This window comes from Eumetopias jubatus, unplaced genomic scaffold (genome assembly GCF_037043125.1).
Source record: "Eumetopias jubatus isolate StellerSeaLion01/CBP00866 unplaced genomic scaffold, mEumJub1_p1.0 scaffold_10, whole genome shotgun sequence".
In the NCBI taxonomy this organism is placed as follows: Eukaryota; Metazoa; Chordata; class Mammalia; order Carnivora; family Otariidae; genus Eumetopias; species Eumetopias jubatus.
Window position 1 is genome coordinate 126,825,257 of NW_028274816.1, and position 17,709 is coordinate 126,842,965.

The 17,709-nt window shown below is 49.3% G+C and overlaps 1 protein-coding gene across 1 annotated transcript in view; it reads left to right on the top strand.

Moving 5' to 3' along the window:
- Positions 1–17,709, top strand: part of NXN (nucleoredoxin) — a 148,656-nt gene that overhangs the window by 119,645 nt on the left and 11,302 nt on the right. The window contains exons 3-5 of the mRNA XM_028109430.2: positions 920–1,053; positions 1,537–1,637; positions 2,773–2,879. Coding sequence (XP_027965231.1) covers positions 920–1,053; positions 1,537–1,637; positions 2,773–2,879 — 342 coding nt within the window. The remainder of the gene's footprint in view (positions 1–919; positions 1,054–1,536; positions 1,638–2,772; positions 2,880–17,709) is intronic.

Sequence of the window (17,709 nt, forward strand, 5' to 3'; positions counted from 1 at the left end):
ACACACACACACTCTCTCTCTCTCTCTCTCTCTCTCTCTCTCTCTCTCCCTCTCTCCCTCTCCCTCCCTCCCTCCCTCCCTCCCTCTCCCTCCTCTGAGCTTGTTAAAAATGCAGATTTCCCAGCCCCACCTCCAGAGATGTTTGGGTCTCTTTGATTCAGGGTGGGCTTGGCCACTTGCATTTTTAACCAGTCTGTGCTTCTCCCATCCTCCACCCACCCCAGGCGATTTTTGAGGCCGTGGTCCATGGACCACCCTGTGAGAAAACACTGTTGTGTTGCTCTTCCTGCCTGGGGCTTAAGTGTCATCAGAATGTAGAACATCTGGGTTGAGTGAGTTTTTACTCTTTCCTTTAACTGGATTTAATTCTCACTTGGTTTCCTGGGCCCCAACCCAGACCAACTGCATCAGAATCCCTGGGGGTGGGCCCCAGGAGCATCCTATTCTAAAACTCCCCCGCTGATTCTAAAATGCCATCAGAGTTGGGAGCCACTGAGCTTCCAGGGTTGGACTTGAAGCAACTCATGGTTCCTCCATGAGGATTTCCCAGCCTGGCGCAGCATCAGACTTACCTGGGGGGAGTCTGTTTTGCTTTGTTTTGGACATACATCTTCAGCCTTGGCACCAGATCCCAAGACTCAAGAGTGTGACCAGGGCTTCTGTAACTTTCCAAAAGCCCCCCCGGGAGATGGGCCCTGTGATCACCCAGGTTCGGGAACCATCATCCGCGAGGTATGTGGGGCTCTGCCATGAATGGGTTCTGCCTTCCTTCCTGTGCTTTAGCTCCAGATCCTCTGTGTGTGTTAACAAATACTATTTGATGATAATGCTGTCGGGCCCTGCCTCTCTGACACCTCTTGGGTCAGAGACCGTAAGGAAGAGTCTTAACAATGTTCTCACCCTCTGTTGCTTGTTTCAGGTTTGGAATTCCCTTGGGGACCTAAACCCTTCAGGGAAGTCATTGCAGGGCCCTTGCTGAGAAATAATGGACAGTCCCTGGAGAGCAGCAGCTTGGAGGGGTCTCACGTGGGAGTCTATTTCTCCGCACACTGGGTGAGTGTTCAGTCCAGATGGAAGGAAGCAGTGATGTTGCGACCAAGACCAGTCGTGGTTGGCTCTTGGAGGTGTTAACTGCTCGGGCATGACTCTCCGTGTTCTTACTTCCTCCTGCACCTGATGCATTGTTGGCATGCCACGAGTGCTTATTATTATGAATGATGATGGCAGCAAGAAAATTTCTTCTTTTGACTGGTCTGAAAGGAGAGTCTTCCTAACCCATTCTGATGAGGCTTTCAGTAGTCTCTAAGGGGGTTTGTTTTCCCTGCCACCCACTGGCATGACGTGTGGATGGGGGGCACCACGTGTTGGACACTCACCATTACAAGAGGCGTGTTTGTTTCTGCCTCTTTATTAAGCCGGGCTTCGCTCTCCCAGTCCTACTTGGGTCTCGCTTACCCGGTCTCTTTTGGCAAGTGGCTGGGAAATGGGAAGGCCAGGTCCAGCGTCAGGCTGCAGGATCCCCCTCTCCTCTTGCAGTGCCCACCCTGCCGAAGCCTCACCCGGGTCCTGGTGGAATCCTACCGGAAGATCAAGGAGGCAGGCCAGAAATTTGAGATCATCTTTGTTAGTGCGGACAGGTAACGTGAGCTGGGGAAAGTGGCCGCGCCGTTCTGTTCCCTTTTCCAGAGGTTAACACACATTTCTCTTACCTTACACGTCTCACTCCCTAAGGGTAGAGCATGGAGACGGGGGCTGGGCAAGGCTTATCTGGGATGATTGGCGAACGGCCAGATACATTTCAGATTTCCTGTCTGAAGGGGAGCCGAGAAAAACCTGTTCTTGCTGTAAATAATTGTGGCGTGTCCCCTTCCAGCCTGGGTCATTAGAGATTAGGATGCGATTTTCTGATTTGTTCAGCGTTGTGGGTCACGATGAAAGGGCTTGGAGGGGAAGGATGGAAAGAAAAGAGCCAGAGGCTGATGGAATGTGACACTTGTCTGGGACGGCTGTGCCATAATTTCCCTTCGCTCTGGCCACGTCCTTTGCCTGGGGGCTGTCCTAAAAACCAGAAGGGCAAAGTCTCCTCCTGGAGTACCTCAGGTCCTTTTCACCACAACTTCCTCTCCTGCGGGCCCTCTTGCTGGTTTTACCCATCAGCGACCCTCCTTCATCACAATTACGTACAATTCAACGACTGTTGACCAACGTATGTACCCCTGTAATCAGCACCGTTAAGTATAGAACATTTCTGTCATCACAGAGTGCCTTCTCAGTCGTCACCCGCAAACCCCAGCCCCAGGGGGCCCCTGATCTGCTTCTTATCACTGTGGTTAGATCTGTCATTCCGAGAGTTTTTTAATACAGGGAACCATAGGCTTCGGCTTGGTTAAGAGTGTGCCCCTGTGCACGGCCCTGTTACCCTCACAGAATAGCAGTATCATGGGGAACAGTGTCGAGTACATCTAGGCTGCTTGCAAAAGTACCACCTGTCTCTCTTGAAAAATGAGAAGTTGGGCCTGAGTTAAACTGGTAGGACCCAGAGGAGCAGGCTACTTGGAATGGCCTGTCGGTCTAGTTCACATCCGCCTGCCGTGGGGAGGCTGTTGCTTCTTGGTGTACACCAGAGGGGGTAGAATAGTTCCCTCCCATAGCCTGGTGTCTGCGGAGCACGATGATTCGGGGTGCTGGCCATAGCTTGGTAGAAGGCGGGGAGGACCCCGCGGTGGTGCTTTCAAGGATAACAGAGCCTTGCTTCCATGTGTGACTCTGTAGGTCCGAGGACTCATTCAAACAGTACTTCAGTGAGATGCCCTGGCTTGCTGTCCCCTATACCGATGAGGCCCGGCGGTCACGCCTCAACCGGCTGTATGGAATCCAAGGTAGGCCTTCCTGACTCCATGGGGCTCCCCGGAGACCTGCCCGTCTGGGCTCACTGCATCTTTGGCTTTTCTTTTAGAGGGAAAACGACATCTTTATTTCCATAAATGTTCGTGTTCCTTACCATCTTAAAAATGACGTGCAGTGAATTCTATGGTATGTAAATTATATCTCATTAAAGCCATTAAAAAAAAAAAAGTACTCGTCCAGGTGAAACAGCCGCTTCTCACCACCTGACCTCGTGTGCTCTGATGCAGTTGGGCCATGGAGCAAGCACACGCTCCCAGATGACTTGGCCAAAACCCTATCCTGAGGGTTCACCTGTCACACAGACCTGGGAATGGTCTTTGGTTCCATCAGTCAGATTGTGAGCCTCAGTTTCTTCATCCGCAAAGTGGGCATGATAAATCCCTGCCGCAAAGAGTCTCTGGGAGCATTCATAGGATAAGGCATATAAAGCATTTCCTGGTTCCTGAAGCACAATAGTGAGGGCTGAGTGGCTAGGACCTGTAGGTGAGAAAACTCATTTCCTGAGAGTGTTGAAAACTTGGACTTAAAGTACTAATCATGGTGTTTTCTGGAAATAATGATTATTAAGTGAGACAAACTGTGTTGTTTTTTTTTTACCATTTTTTAAAAATTTTGTTTTATATTATGTTAGTCACCATTCACTACATCATTAGTTTTTGATGCAGTGTTCCATGATTAATTGTTTGCGAATAACACCCAGTGCTCCATGCAGGACGTGCCCTCCTTAATACCCATCGCTGGGCTAACCCATCCCCCCCACCAAAACCCTCGGTTTGTTTCTCAGAGTCCATAGTCTCTCATGGTTCGTCTCCCCCTCTGATTTGCTCCCCTTCATTTTTCCCTTCCTACTCTTTTTTTTTTTTTTAACATATATTTTGTTTCAGAGGTACAGGTCTGTGATTCATCAGTCTTACACAATTCACAGCGCTCACCATAGCACATACCCTCCCCAATGTCTATCACCCAGCCACCCCATCCCTCCCACCCCCCACCACTCCAGCAACCCTCAGTTTGTTTCCTGAGATTAAGAATTCCTCATATCAGTGAGATCATATGATACTTGTCTTGCTCTGATTGACTTATTTCACCTAGCATAATACCCTCTAGTTCTATTCACGTCGTTGCAGATGGCAAGATTTCGTTTTTTTGATGGCTGCATAATGTTCCATTGTATATATATACCACATCTTCTTTATCCATTCATCTGTTGATGGACATCTTGGCTCTTTCCATAGTTTGGCTATTGTGGACATTGCTGCTATAAACATTGGGTGCAGATGCCCCTTCGGATCCCTACATTTGTATCTTTGGGGTAAATACCCAGTAGTGCAATTGCTGGATCGTACGGTAGCTCTATTTTCAACTTTTTGAGGAACCTCCATACTGTTTTCCAGAGTGGCTGCACCAGCTTGTATTCCCCCCAGCAGTGTAGGAGGGTTCCCCTTTCTCCGCATCCTCGCCAACATCTGTCGACAAACTGTTTTTATTCTCTATTATGTGAATACCTTCTTCCCAGCCTTCATCCAGCCAGGTTTTCTCTTGGTAAAGCACTTAACTGACCTATTAAGAATTAAATGCATTCTTCTATGTCGATTATGTCTCAATTTTTAAAAAAGGATTAAACTCATTTCCTTTGTAGCAGTAGTACCAGATCCTGGTTAGCCCTAGGCAGGAACAGCTAATATTTGAGTTCTCAGTGCTTCTTATAGGGAGTAGGAGGGGAAAAAAAAAAAGACAAATCAAAATTTTGTCCAAATTCCACCGCTTAGGGGGGACTCATCAGGTTCTTTAAGCTTTTTCTTCATCATTTAGAGAAAGCATATGGCTTTGTTTGGAGCTAAGGTTTCAAAAAAATGAACAGTTAATTTTAAATCATTGCTTTTCCATTTCACATGCACATAAGAGTCCTCTAGGGATCTTGTGAAAATGCAGATTCAGATTCCCGGGGTCTGGCTAGGAGTGGGGCTGAGATCCTCCCTCTCTAGCAAGCCCCCAAGTGACACTGATGCTGGTGGCCCAGGGACCACTCTTTGGGTATTGATAAGCTAGGTCTGTTAACCCTTCAAGAATTTTGGAGGCTCATGCCTACTATTAAGGAAACAGATGAAATCAGTTCCCTTCCCAAACAAAAGCTGAGTGATAGATAAGAATTGTTTACTGGTCCAGAAGGAAGGGTACCGGGTTGAATAACTTAAAGAAGATGTCACAGGCTTATTTCCTTCTAGCACTCTGTTTTTACAGAGACTTAAAACATGCGTGCCTTGACATAGGAGCAGCATCTGTTGAGATGAGTATCCAGAGTGACCTTTGGTCAGTGGTACTGAACAGAGGGTTAAATTGCCCCTTTGTGAGGATAAGTTAAACTTAAGGTTTCTGAATTCGTTTATTCCTTCATTCAACAAGTATTTACTGAGAGCTGACTAGAGGATGTCTGTTCTTCCAGGCAGGGGAGATATAGTCTTGAGTAAAAACAGACCCAATCCCTACCCTCAGGGAGCTTACAGTCCTAGAAGGGAGGCTCACATCCCATCAGTCAATTGTACAAATAAGTGTAAGTTGCAATTGTGAGTGCTCTGAAGGAAGGTGTCCCCAGTGCTAGCAGGGCCTGTAACAGGGAATCCGGATTGGTTGGGAAGATAAGAATGTTATGCTCAAACTGAGATCTGGAAACCGTAGGAGTTGCTTTAGTAAAATGGAGAGGAAAGAATGTTATCGGCAGAAGAAACAAAGGCCCTGCCAGTGTAGGGCTGCTGGGAATGAGGGCTGGGATGTGACAGAAGAGACTGGCTTTGGCCCTAGCAAGGGTCCTTTGCTATCAAAGAGTGTGACAGGGAAAGGACAGGGCTCGAGGGTTTTAAATGTTCTCCTCGGTCCTCTTTGTTCATTTAAAAAACACACCTTCTTCCTCCTAGGATTCAAATCTTCACCCCAGAGGTAACTCTGTGTGTCACTTAAAGGAGATGTGACAGTCTTGTTTTTTTCCTAAGATTTTATTTATCTGTTTGTCAGAGAGAGAGCGAGTGAGCACAAGCAGGGGGAGTGGCAGGCAGAGGGAGAAGCAGGCTCCCACTGAGCAGGGAGCCCAGTGTGGGATTCGATCCCAGGACCCTGGGATCATGACCTTAGCCGAAGGCAGACGCTTAGCTGACTCAGCCACCAAGGTGCCCCGTGACAAGCTTATTGTAACTGCATAGTGGAAAAGGGGTGCAGCCAGCCAGTGGGAATGTCCCTCAGCCTCAGTCCCTGGGTTGTGACTAGAAGTTCTTGGAGGGGCTCGAGGTGAGACCCACTGGTAGGCTGGCTAGTTCCAGATCTTGCCTTAGCATTACCTAGATTTTGCGCCCGTCAGTGTCCATGTTTACACACGGCTGTGCCCTGCTTCTTCTGAGGACCATAGATTTCTCATCTTGGTCCTTGCAGCAATACAGAGACATTCCTGAGTTTTCTCTATTCCCTATTTTCACCATACACACCAGTAGGTGTCTTTGATGTGTGTCTTCCTCTGACACCCCTAACAAAGGCCCTTCAATTATGTTCTGGCTTCTCCTGCCCCCCTCTACCAGCTTCTGTACATGTCTGTGGGCATGCGCATATTCACACACAAATGTGCACAAAATGTGACTCTGTGAGACATGCTTGGGCCTTGGAGCATACCCTCACAGATGACTGGGGAGGCATCTTAGAGGTACGATCCAAGAAGAATGTCAACTGTCCTACCTCTACCAAGCCTGGGACATTGTTGCCTGTTTCTTGTTTTTCTCCACCCTCATTGATACCACCTCTCTAGTCCAGGCTACCAACAACTCAGTTCTGTCCCTACCTCCCGCTGAGTGACCTTGAACTTATCCTCTCTTTTCTCAGTAAAATTGAGAGGCTTCAGTGTTGGGCCTTAATAAATATTTAACTGATTAACTTGGGGGGAAAAGGGAGGAAATTTCATTTTACAATAAAAATAACTTTTGGATGTCAAAAAGCTTAAACAAAGGCAACCAACAATATTAATAACATGTATGGCAAATAATCAGTATCTTTCATAGAGAAAGAGATCTCCCTAGGGGGGAAAAAAAAAGAGGGGCGCCTGGGTGGCTCAGTTGTTAAGTGTCTGCCTTCAGCTCAGGTCATGATCCCAGGGTCCTGGGATCAAGCCCCACGTCTGGGCTCCCTGCTCGGTGGGAAGCCTGCTTTTCCCTCTCCCACCTCCCTTGCTTGTGTTCCCTCTCTCGCTTTGTGTCTCTCTCTCTGTCAAAATAAATAAATAAAATCTTTAAAAAAAGAGAGAGAGAGAATTGGGCACCTGGGTGGCTCAGTTGGTTAAGTATCTGCCTTTGGCTCAGGTCGTGATCCCAGAGTCCTGGGATTGAGCCCTGCATCAGGCTCCCTGCTCAGCAGGGAGTCTGCTTTTCCCCTCTCCCTTTGCCACTCCCCCTGCTTGTGCTCTCTCTCTCTCTGTCAAATGAATAAATAAAATCTTTAAAAAAAAGATAATTTAGGGGCACGTGGGTGGCTCAGTCGTTAAGCGTCTGCCTTCGGTTCAGGTCATGATCCCAGGGTGCTGGGATCGAGCCCCGCATCGGGCTCCCTGCTCCGCGGGAAGCCTGCTTCTCCCTCTCCCACTCCCCCTGCTTGTGTTCCCTCTCTCGCTGTATCTCTCTCTGTTGAATAAAAAATAAAATCTTTAAAAAAAGAGAGAGAGAGATAATTTAGTAAAAAGTATGTATAGGATATGAGGTAGGCAATTCATCCAGTGCATTGATATGATGTGAAAAATATTCAGCATAATTTACTTCCATGATTTACAGATGAAAACACTGAATTTGTATCTATCTTATTTGCAAAGAATGCCCACCACCCCCAACATCCCCCCTAAAAGATAATCCCCAGTGTAGGGAAGAGAGCAGACTACTAGTAAAAATGTAAATCAGGACAACCTGTCAGTAGAGCAATTGGCAATATACATCAAAGGCCTTTAAAAATCTACAAAACCTTTTAGAAATCCCACTTACTGGAATTTATGCTCAGGACATTATCCTATAGTGCCCAGCAGAAGCTGAACTTCTCTTAAGCCAGTGGTAGAGTTTTGTTTTTGGTTTTTTTCTTTCATCTTTTGTATGTGTTGACTTCTGTTATGGACCACATTTTTTTTCCCCCTTTAGCCCCTAGAAAACCCAGAGCTGAATTTGTAACCATGTTTAGGACTTTGCAAAACTCACCTTTTCTGTTGCATGCCCTTGAACTTAGCTTCATTTACTCTTCTGTGTTTTCCCTTCAGGAGGATATTTTCATCTGTTTTTATTGGATTATATCACACACTTTTTAAGCAGCCTCCAGCCCTTTTTGGAAAAAAGTAGAGTAGATTTAAATGCATAGGAATCTTATTTCTTGAGCTCCCACTAACCACCAAGCCCATGCACTGAGCTCTGTGGGAAATAAGAAACCAGAAGAGTAGCCCGGTGCAGCCCTTGAGTGGACAGGAGGAGATTTACTTTGGCAGATATCTCAAGAACAGAGTATGACAATGTCTTGGGGATCTAAAAAGCGTTGGTCCAACAGGTGCCATTTTGTATGAGGGCTTAGAAGACTGCCACTTGTCCCAGAGGGCGGAGCAAGTGCTCGGCCTTACGCGGCCACCCTGCCCCACCACAAGGCCACTCCAGGCAGAGGCACATTCTTTCTGAGCCCGTGCCATCAATGAGCAGAATCTTTCCTCCCCGAGGTAGAGCCCTTTCCTGGATGGCACGATACCAGCGTGATGCAGGTATGACACAGAAAAGCAGTCTCAGAAAGAGGGATCACAAGCTCTGTAAGATTCAGCACAAGTTGTGGATACACTGCTAGGCCTGGAGGGTGCCCTGTAAACTGTTGGGCAGGGCACAGAAAAATTAAATGGATCATATTCTGCCTGCCTTCAGCCAGCAGAGAAGGGAACTCTCAGATTCCCCAGCTGCCAGCCTATAAAACATTCTGGACGGAGTCGCCACGGTTGTTAAGTGTGGCCCAGGCAGCCGGAAAGTGGCTGACCACCCCTGAGGAGGAGGAGAATGGGGAGTTCTCAGAGACACATTGATTTGGCACCATCCCTCAAGGCCCTGGCGGTGTGGGGATGAGAAGGACGCGTGTGGTCGCGACTGCAAGGGGCCCTCAGTTGAGGATCAGCAAGCTGCCCTGGAGAGGCCCTGTGTGCAGGCAAGCAGCAACCAGCTAGGCGCAGTGAAAGAACGTGCGGTTCGGGCGAACCCAGCTCCCACCAGCGAGCATCCTCTGCCTCAGGCCAGCCCCGCTGCGGCTGGTTTGCTGGCTTCATGGCACACAGCCCCTGCCATCTGCGCTAGTCCCTCATCGGGGCGGGCCTGTCCGCTCTCCTAGCCCCCAGCTCCCGCTGCCTGGCTCTCAGGTTTATAGTCTCCCTGGCACAGTGTTTGTGCTGACCGCTTCCTTGATCGCTGACCTCTTGAGCTAAGCCTTAGGACTCATTCCTGCAGGCAGCTTGGCAGGCATTGCATGCTGACCTTGATCTGCCTGCCTCTGGCCCCATCAAGCCAGAGATGCACTAAGCACAGTGAAGTGAGAGTGTAGAGAGAAGCACGGGATCCTTCTCAAGGCAGCACCTAATGAAGGGCCGTGCAGTGGAATAATCTGAGTTCTGATGAGACTCTGGCTTGGAGCTGTAGAACCAGGAAGGCTTCCTAGAAGAGGTGGCTCTGGAGCAGAGCCTTACCAAGTGGATGGGATTTAGATAGGGAGGGTCTAGGGCAAAGGTCAGAATAGGACGCCTGTGGTGTAGTGTAGGGCAGAGTGGGCAGTGAGGTCAATGATGCTACCTCTTAGCGAGCCTCTAGCACCATGCCCCATGTCTCCTTGAACTTGACCCTTTGCACTTTGCAGCCTTTTGAAATTTTTGATTAAAGTTGTAACCAGTGCCATAGTGACACTTAATCTAGACTGGAAGAGAAATCCCAGAGGCAGATTGTCTGCTGATACTTCTGATGGACACAGTGAGCACCCACTGTGACCAGGCCTCACACCGGGGTTCATGACGGGCCTACCTGTGGGGAGGGGGACAACTGGCCCACGTGGCTTCTGCAGCCCGGGGCCCATCTCCCTGCCTCTGCCTCCCTCCAGCCTCATAGGGTCACTTACGATCTTCTGCTTCATGGCATCCTGCGGGGTCCATGTGCATGGTCTGGTTTCTTTCTTTTTTTTTTTTTTAAGATTTTTTATTTATTTATTTGAGAGAGAGAATAAGAGAGAGAGAGAGCGCACATGAGAGGGGGGAGGGTCAGAGGGAGAAGCAGACTCCCTGCTGAGCAGGGAGCCTGATGCGGGACTCAATCCCGGGACTCCAGGATCATGACCTGAGCCGAAGGCAGTCGCTTAACCAACTGAGCCACCCAGGCGTCCCGAGGTGGCGGGGTGGGGGGGGTCTGGTTTCTATTGTAAGTGCATGTTGTTGGTAAGCTCCCGTGCAGCAGTGTATACTGATCTTACCAGCCAGCTGCAAGTCCAAGTTCTTACAAGCACAGACACTCCTCAGAGATGGTGCAGGTTCGCGTCTACACCCCCGTAGTAAAGCGACACCTCAGTAAAGCCAGTCAGATTAATTTGGGGGTTTTTCAGTGCATATAAAAGTTATGTTTACACTATAGTGTGGTTCTTCTTTTTTTTATTGAGTGTTTATTATGTGCCAAATGTGGTTCCGTTTTCATATGTCTTAAGTCAGTTAATCCTCCCCATGTGATCAACACCATGTGATAAAATCGTTGTTCTATCCTGTAGTCTAGTAAGTGTGCAACAGCATTATGTCTAAAAAACAACGTACATGCTTTAATTAAAAAATAGTTTATTGCCAGAAAATACTAACCTGTCAGGCGAGCTTTCAGCAAGTTACTGATCACCAATCACAGATCACCGTGACAAATATAATGCTGATGAGAAAGCTTAAAATATCACAAGAATTACTGAAGTGTTGACAGAGAGACTTGAAACGGGCAAACACTGTTAGAAAAATGGCGCCGATAGACGTGCTTGAGCAGGATTGCCACTAAACTTCACTTTGTAAAAAACGCATTATCTCTGAAGCGCAGTAAAGCGAAGTGCAATAAAACAAGGTGTGCGATAAAACATCCCGCTGCCTCCGACTACCCAAACAGCAGGTAGAGAAGATGCACAGCCTGTTGCAGGGGTGGTGGTGCTGAGGACGTGCCTTTGCAGCCTTGCACGGACGGGGCCGGAGCAGAGCAATGAGGGTGTGGAGCAGGGGCCGGCCGGGGCTCACCCAGGGACCCCAGGCTGAGCTCCGTGGCAGTCCCCCTCCTCCCTGCTGGTGTCTCCCATGGTGCAGTCTCTCTTGAATTCCCCATTTCCCTCCTTTCTGCCAGGGAACATCTCTGCAACACCGTCAAGCTCATAACTCCGAATGTCTGGATGACTCCCCCATCCCTTTTCTTTTTTCTTTCTTTTTTGTTTTTTTAAGATTTTATTTATTTATTTGACAGAGAGATAGAAAGCACAAGTAGGCAGAGTGGGAGGGAGAGGGAGAAGCAGGCTCTCCCATGAGCAGGGAGCCCACTGCGGGGCTCGATCCCAGAACCCTGGGATCATGACCTGAGCTGAAGGCAGACTCTTAACTGACTGAGCCACCCAGGCGCCCCTCCCCCATCCCCTTTCTTCTTTCTTGTTAGAAGAAATATCCAGGCTTTCTGAGATCCTGCCTTTGTTCTTCTAGAGTCTTGCTTTTGCCTCCTCCATTTTTCCTTCCCATTTTTGCCTCCCCGTCTTTCTCTCTTAGTTCCTTGTCCTCCGTGGAATGCTCAGGACTCTCTTAGCCATAAAAGCTACTGTCTCAGTTTGCTTGGGCCGCCATAACAGACACCGTGGCTTTTAAATAGTTGAAACTGATTTCTCATAGAGAAATAAGGATGGGACGTCCAAAATCAAGGTGCTGACTGACTCAATTCCTAGTGAGGGCTCACTTTCTGGTTCGGAGATGGCCACCTGCTTGCTGTGTCCTCACATGGTGGAGAGAGCGCTCTGGTGTCTCTTCCTCTTGTTATAAGGACACTAGCCCTGTCCAGTTAGGGGCCCCATCCTTATGACCTCCTTAACCTTTACCACCTCCTCACAGGTCCATCCCCAAATACATTGGGAGTTAGGGCTTCAAATGTGAATTTGGGGGTACCACATTCCATCCCTAACAGCTACCATTCCTCTCTCTTTTTCCCAAACATCAACTGGCACCTCCTGTTGGTGTTTAACTTAACAAAATGTGGTGATGTGCATATAAGATGCCAGATGCTTATCCATTCGTGAACTCGTGAAAAAAGCAGAGGCTCCTGACCTCATGGAGCTTACATTCTTGCAGAGACAGGCAGTAAATATAATTTTTAAAAATGAAGTGCATGGTGTATTGAGTTATGAGTGCTTGTGGGTTAAAAAATAGAGCAAGGTAAAGGCATTGGGAGGACAAGGTGTGGATCACAGTTTTAAATAGGGTGGCCAGGCCGGCTCCATGGAGAAGATGAGAGATTGCACCTGGTGGTTCTCTGGGAGAGAAGAGTGTACCAGGCAGAGCAAACAGCCAGCGAGAAGGCTCTGGGGCGGAAATATGCCTGACATGTGTATGGAACCGTGTACCTGGAGCAGAATGAGCAAGGGGGGAGTTTGGGGGGGTTAAGACCAGAGAAGGTCCCCTAAGGGCCTTTGTTAATAAAACTTCAGCTTGCCCACTGAGTGAAGTGGGCCAGCACTGGGGGGTTTGGGCAGAGGAGTCCCGTAAGCGAATGGCAGGGTCCCACTGGTTGCCATGCTGAGAAGCAGGGAGAGGCATTGGGACGTGGTTGTAGGCATCCAGGGGACAAGATGGCGGTGCTCGGGGAGGGAGAGCGGCAGTGGGGGTGGCAAGATGTGGCTGGTTCTTGACAGAATTTGGGGTCAAGTCTTAGAGTTTGACAGATCCGATGTGGGATGTAGAGTAAAGGAAGAGTCAGAGACGGCTCCACGGCTTCCTGCCCAAGCAGCTGGAAGGAGGCAGTCCCCATCAGCAGAGCTGGGAGAGCTGTGTGCACTGGATGAGGGGCATGTGGGCAGGAGCCGTACGGAATTCAGTTGAACGGTAGCTTAATTCTGACCACGTTGTGTCTGAGATGCCCATTAGACACTCAAGTGGTGGTGTGGATTTAGTGGTCTGGAACTGGGAGGGAGATGGGCCTTGAGATACAAATCTGGCATTCTCCAGTCGTCCCGTAGATCAAGTCTAAAAGTGGATGAGGTCTCACGGGAATGAGTAGGGATATTGGCAGTCAGTGACCTCCGTAGCCTCCTCTTGCTTCATTTGCTTTTGTTTTTGGAAGTCTCTTCCTGGCTCACTGAGGTTGCATGGGTCCAGCATCCGGGCTCCTCGCCCTCCACCTAGGACAATCTTCGCCTTTGGAGCCCTTGTAGTTCACGTCCCTGGTGTGGTATCATTTCTGAATGCTTCTCTCGAGTCTTGGAAGCGGGTCACTCCTTGCCAGGCTGTACCGTCCCTTGGTTGGATTTTGCTTTTGTTTGCATCTGAGGATATTTAAATGCCTCCAGTCCAGCTCTGATACCTTTGACCTTGATGGAATTGTCTATTCTTCTACACTCATCATAGCATCATGGAACTCTGAAAATTATTTTTGATTGAATTCAGAGTATTTCTGAGTTCTGTGTGACTCTGTGGTTACAACTTCCGAAGTCATTCAGCAGATGTGTTTATATGTATGTCTGGATATTCTGGGCTGTTTTTTATTCACAGCACTTCTTTTTTTTTTTTTTTAAGATTTTATTTTTAAGTAATCTCCATGGGGGAGATGTGGGACTCAAACTTACAACCCTGAGATCAAGAGTTGCACACAGAGCACCTGGGTGGCTCAGTTAGTTAAGCAATCTAACTCTTGATTATGGCTCAGGTCTTGATCTCAGGGTCGTGAGATTGAGTCCTGCATCGGGCTCCGTGCTCAGCGCAGAGTCTGCTTGGGAGTCTCTCCCTCTCCCTCTGTCGCTCCCCCTGCTCGTTCACTCTCTCTCGTTCTCACTCCCTCTAATAAATAAAATTTTTAAAAATCTATATTGAAATAAAAAGAGTTGCACCCTCCACCAGCCGAGCCAGCCAGGTGCCCCTACTCACAACACTTCTGATACCAAATGTGTGTGAGGGTTTCTCCCCCCGACACTCACCTCCTGGGTTCTCTGACACCACCTGGGTGTCCTACAAGTCAACTGAATTCTGATACCATCTACATGGAGTGAGTGTTGGATCCCACAGATCTAGCACTCAGTCCCACCAGAACCCCCATACTTTAGACATTAATCATAAGTCCAGGCCTCCCATGCTTCTGACCAACTGGCCATAAATCAGGGGTTCCCATGACCCCCTCCTTGGGTTCAGTACTTTGCTGGAATGGCCCACAGAACTCAGGAAAGCAGTTTATTTACTATTATCAGTTTATCGTAAAGGCCACAAGCCAGGAAGAGCCAGATTGGAGCTGATGCCGAGGTGTGTGGGAAGGGGCACAGAGCCCCCATGTCCTCTGGGCACGCCACCCTCCCAGCATCTCCACGTGTTCACCACCCTGAAGCTCTCTGCCCCCACCAGTTAGGGGTCTTCTGGAGATTCCATTACAAAGATAGAATTGATTAAATCACTGGCCATTGGGGATTAGTTCAACCTCCAGTCCTTCTCTCCCTTCCCCAGAGGGCAGAGGTCAGGGGGGCCGGCTGGAAGTTCCAACCTTCTAATCAGGCCTTTCTGGCCACCAGCCCCCACCTTCTGAAGCTATTTAGGGGCCCCCCAGCCACCGGTCATCTCACTAACACAAAGACACCTATCACTCCCAGATTCCAAGGGTCTTAGAAGCTCTTGTGTCAGGATCTGAGATCAAATGTTGAAAGATCAAATATTGTAACAGGAGGTACCTCTCACCCCTTCCTCTCAGGAAATTACAAGGGTTTTGGGAGCTTGGAGCCAGGAACTGGGGATGAAGACCAGTTGTGTATTTATTATATTACAATATCACCGTGTATACACACTCCACACGTATGCAGGGTCAGTAGAGGGTTCTTGCTGTTTTGAGGATCCAGTCTTCAGCAAATCCTGCTGGGCTGTGTCTGGGAGAGCTCACACTCCCTGGTTGGCTCCCTGTGTGCCCCAGGCTCCGTGATTCCTCCTGAAGTCTTCTGATGAAGGTGCTTTCACAGAGCCACACTAGGTACATTCCCCTGCCCACACCCGAGCTGAGCCACCTCCACCTGGCCTGTGCCTTACAGCGAGCAAGTAACCTGACCTCGTGGTCACTTTGTGTACTGAGGCACCTGAGGACAGAGCTTCCCTGTGTTATCCCGACAAACTCCAATGAAAATGGGTAATGCGGAAGGGACCCGGGATCCTCTGAGCATCCTGGAAGCTGGACCCAGAGCATCGCTGGATTCCGAGCACCACCCAGCATCCTGAAGGACGCCTTGCATAAGATGCTTTGTTGAGGTGCCCATCCAGCAGCTTCGCCGGGCCACCTGGGCTCACCGAGGCCCTGACCTTACTTCGTCCCACGGGAGCGGCCCTTTTACTCAGAGCCCCTGGCCTCCCTACTCCCACAGCTTTACGCAGACTGGGGAGTTTGCAGTCCTATAAGCTGTTTAAAAATGCCTTTCTAAGAAAAGGGTTTAGACACACTTGGCAAAAGGCAAATCCCATTAGCAATTGTCTAATCCTGGCTGTCAGAGAACACCGTATTCTTTGCAGGGAGGCTTAGCACCCCTTCTCTCCTGGGTTGGGGACCCTAGTGTTTTGTTCATCCCCTCCCCTCTGCTGACCCCGACCTTTGGGGAAGGCAGACAGCCTAAGGGCTGTGTAGGGGACAGATGCAGGCCCCACCTCCAGGAGAACAGCCCTGGAACAGGAGGGTGCCTCCAGCCTGGCTGCCCCGGGGGGGGGGCGGCAGCATGAGGGCCCTGGGCTGCAGGATCTCCTTCTCCGGCTTCTCTGTCGCCCTCTTTCCCTGCTCCTTATCTTTCTCCTTCTCTTCTTCCCTTTCCCTCCTTCCTTTTCCGACTGCGGCCATCCTCCTCTGTCTTTCCCAAACTTGACCCTCTTTCCTGCCCCTGTCAGAAAATGAATTTGAGGTAGAACCTATTGATTTTCCACAGAAACAAAGCATCTGGAGATCGTGTTTTTCCATCTGTGGAGGGTGAGGGGCCAGTGATGGTGTGTTTCATAGATTGATCTCAGTGTTTGAAGGGCTGGCCCCGTGGGCCTGGGGATGGCAGGCTGGGCACTGTCTCTGTGTCCCATTCTGGGTGTCTCGTTTAACTGGGAGAACATAAAAAAGAAAAAATAAGAAAAAACAAAGGATAAGAACAAGCTCCCTTGTGGCCACCACCTAGAAGTGACCATTTTTCCTCAGGTGTTTAAAATCTAAACAGATGGGAGCGTGAACACAGACAAAGGTGAGCTTCCCATCCACAGTGCTTTGCTCCTTGCCCCAGGGGAGATGCTACCATCCGTTTCATGTGTATCTTCATAATTGGTTTTCAAATTTTTGCTGCATATGTATGAATCCATGAATAATATATAGTTGTGCCGGGTGTGTTTTTTAGAAGCATACTTAAGTGCTGACATGCTGTAATATCATTCTATAGCTTGCTTTTCTCACTAAACATTGTACGTTCAAGATTTCTCCTTGTTGATACTGATCTCTGGTTCATTTCTCTTCAGTGCCGAAAAGAGTTTCACTGCGCGACTGGACCACAGTGTACGTAGCTGTCACCCTGTCGATGGACACTCGGTTGTGTCTGGTTTCTCTGTATCACAAGAGCAGTGCCATAAATGTCTTTGTGCCTCCCGACGCAGACACATGTCCAAGCAGCTTGCGGGCTTGTGGGCCAAGTTCAAGTAGGCCAGAGCCATCCCTGCACCTTGCCTTGCGATTCTCCCGAGTTTTGCCACCCAGACCAGCCGCCCTCTCCCTCCCTGAGCTCTCCAGGCAAGGGCTGGTTTGGGGCAGTCAGCAGGCAGTGCAGAGGGAACGTGGCAAGCGGTGTGGCCAAGGCGTGGCCTGTGTACGCGTCCCCGCCCGACTGCCCTCCACTTCTGTTTAAGCTAGTACACATTTATCGTAACACTGCCTAAGACAACTCAAATCTGTATCTCTTCACCCACATTCCTGCCTTACTCCACACTTGTTTTTCCTGTTCTGAGTCCCTTTTGGTCTCTGTCCACAAACATACATACTTACCCAGAGCTGTAATCGTACACACAGTGCTGGGTATTCTCTACTTCCTACCTAACGATATATTACAAACCATTTCCACCTTGCTCCAGTCTCCATGCTGGGATCACGCATGTTGCCCTGCCGTGCACCCTCACCTGCTCTTCCTGATGAGGGGCTGCTTTTCCTCCATTTCTCTTCCAGCTCCCAGCAGTCTTTGCATGACAACTGCCAGCCCCCTCAGATCCTGTGGCTGTCTAGAAGCAGAGGAAGAAAGCCCTCGGGGTGACAGCCCTGCCCAGCTGCTGTCTGGTGGCCCAGAGTGCTGTATGACGGCGCTTCCCGGCCGCAGGCCCCACCACTGCCACCTCCTTCGAAACCTCCTTCCCGGCAGCTGAAAAGCCCCACACTGCCTGTAGGACAGGCTCAGGACACATGGCTTTGAGACTGTTTTAAAGACTCACAGGCTCCTCCCAGGAGGAAACCGTTGGGAGCAGGCTTTTTGGCCTTGCTCTTTCTTCTGCAGGTTTCGAGGGAGACCATGAAGGGGACTCTTAGGCACTGCTTGTGGTCCAGCCCA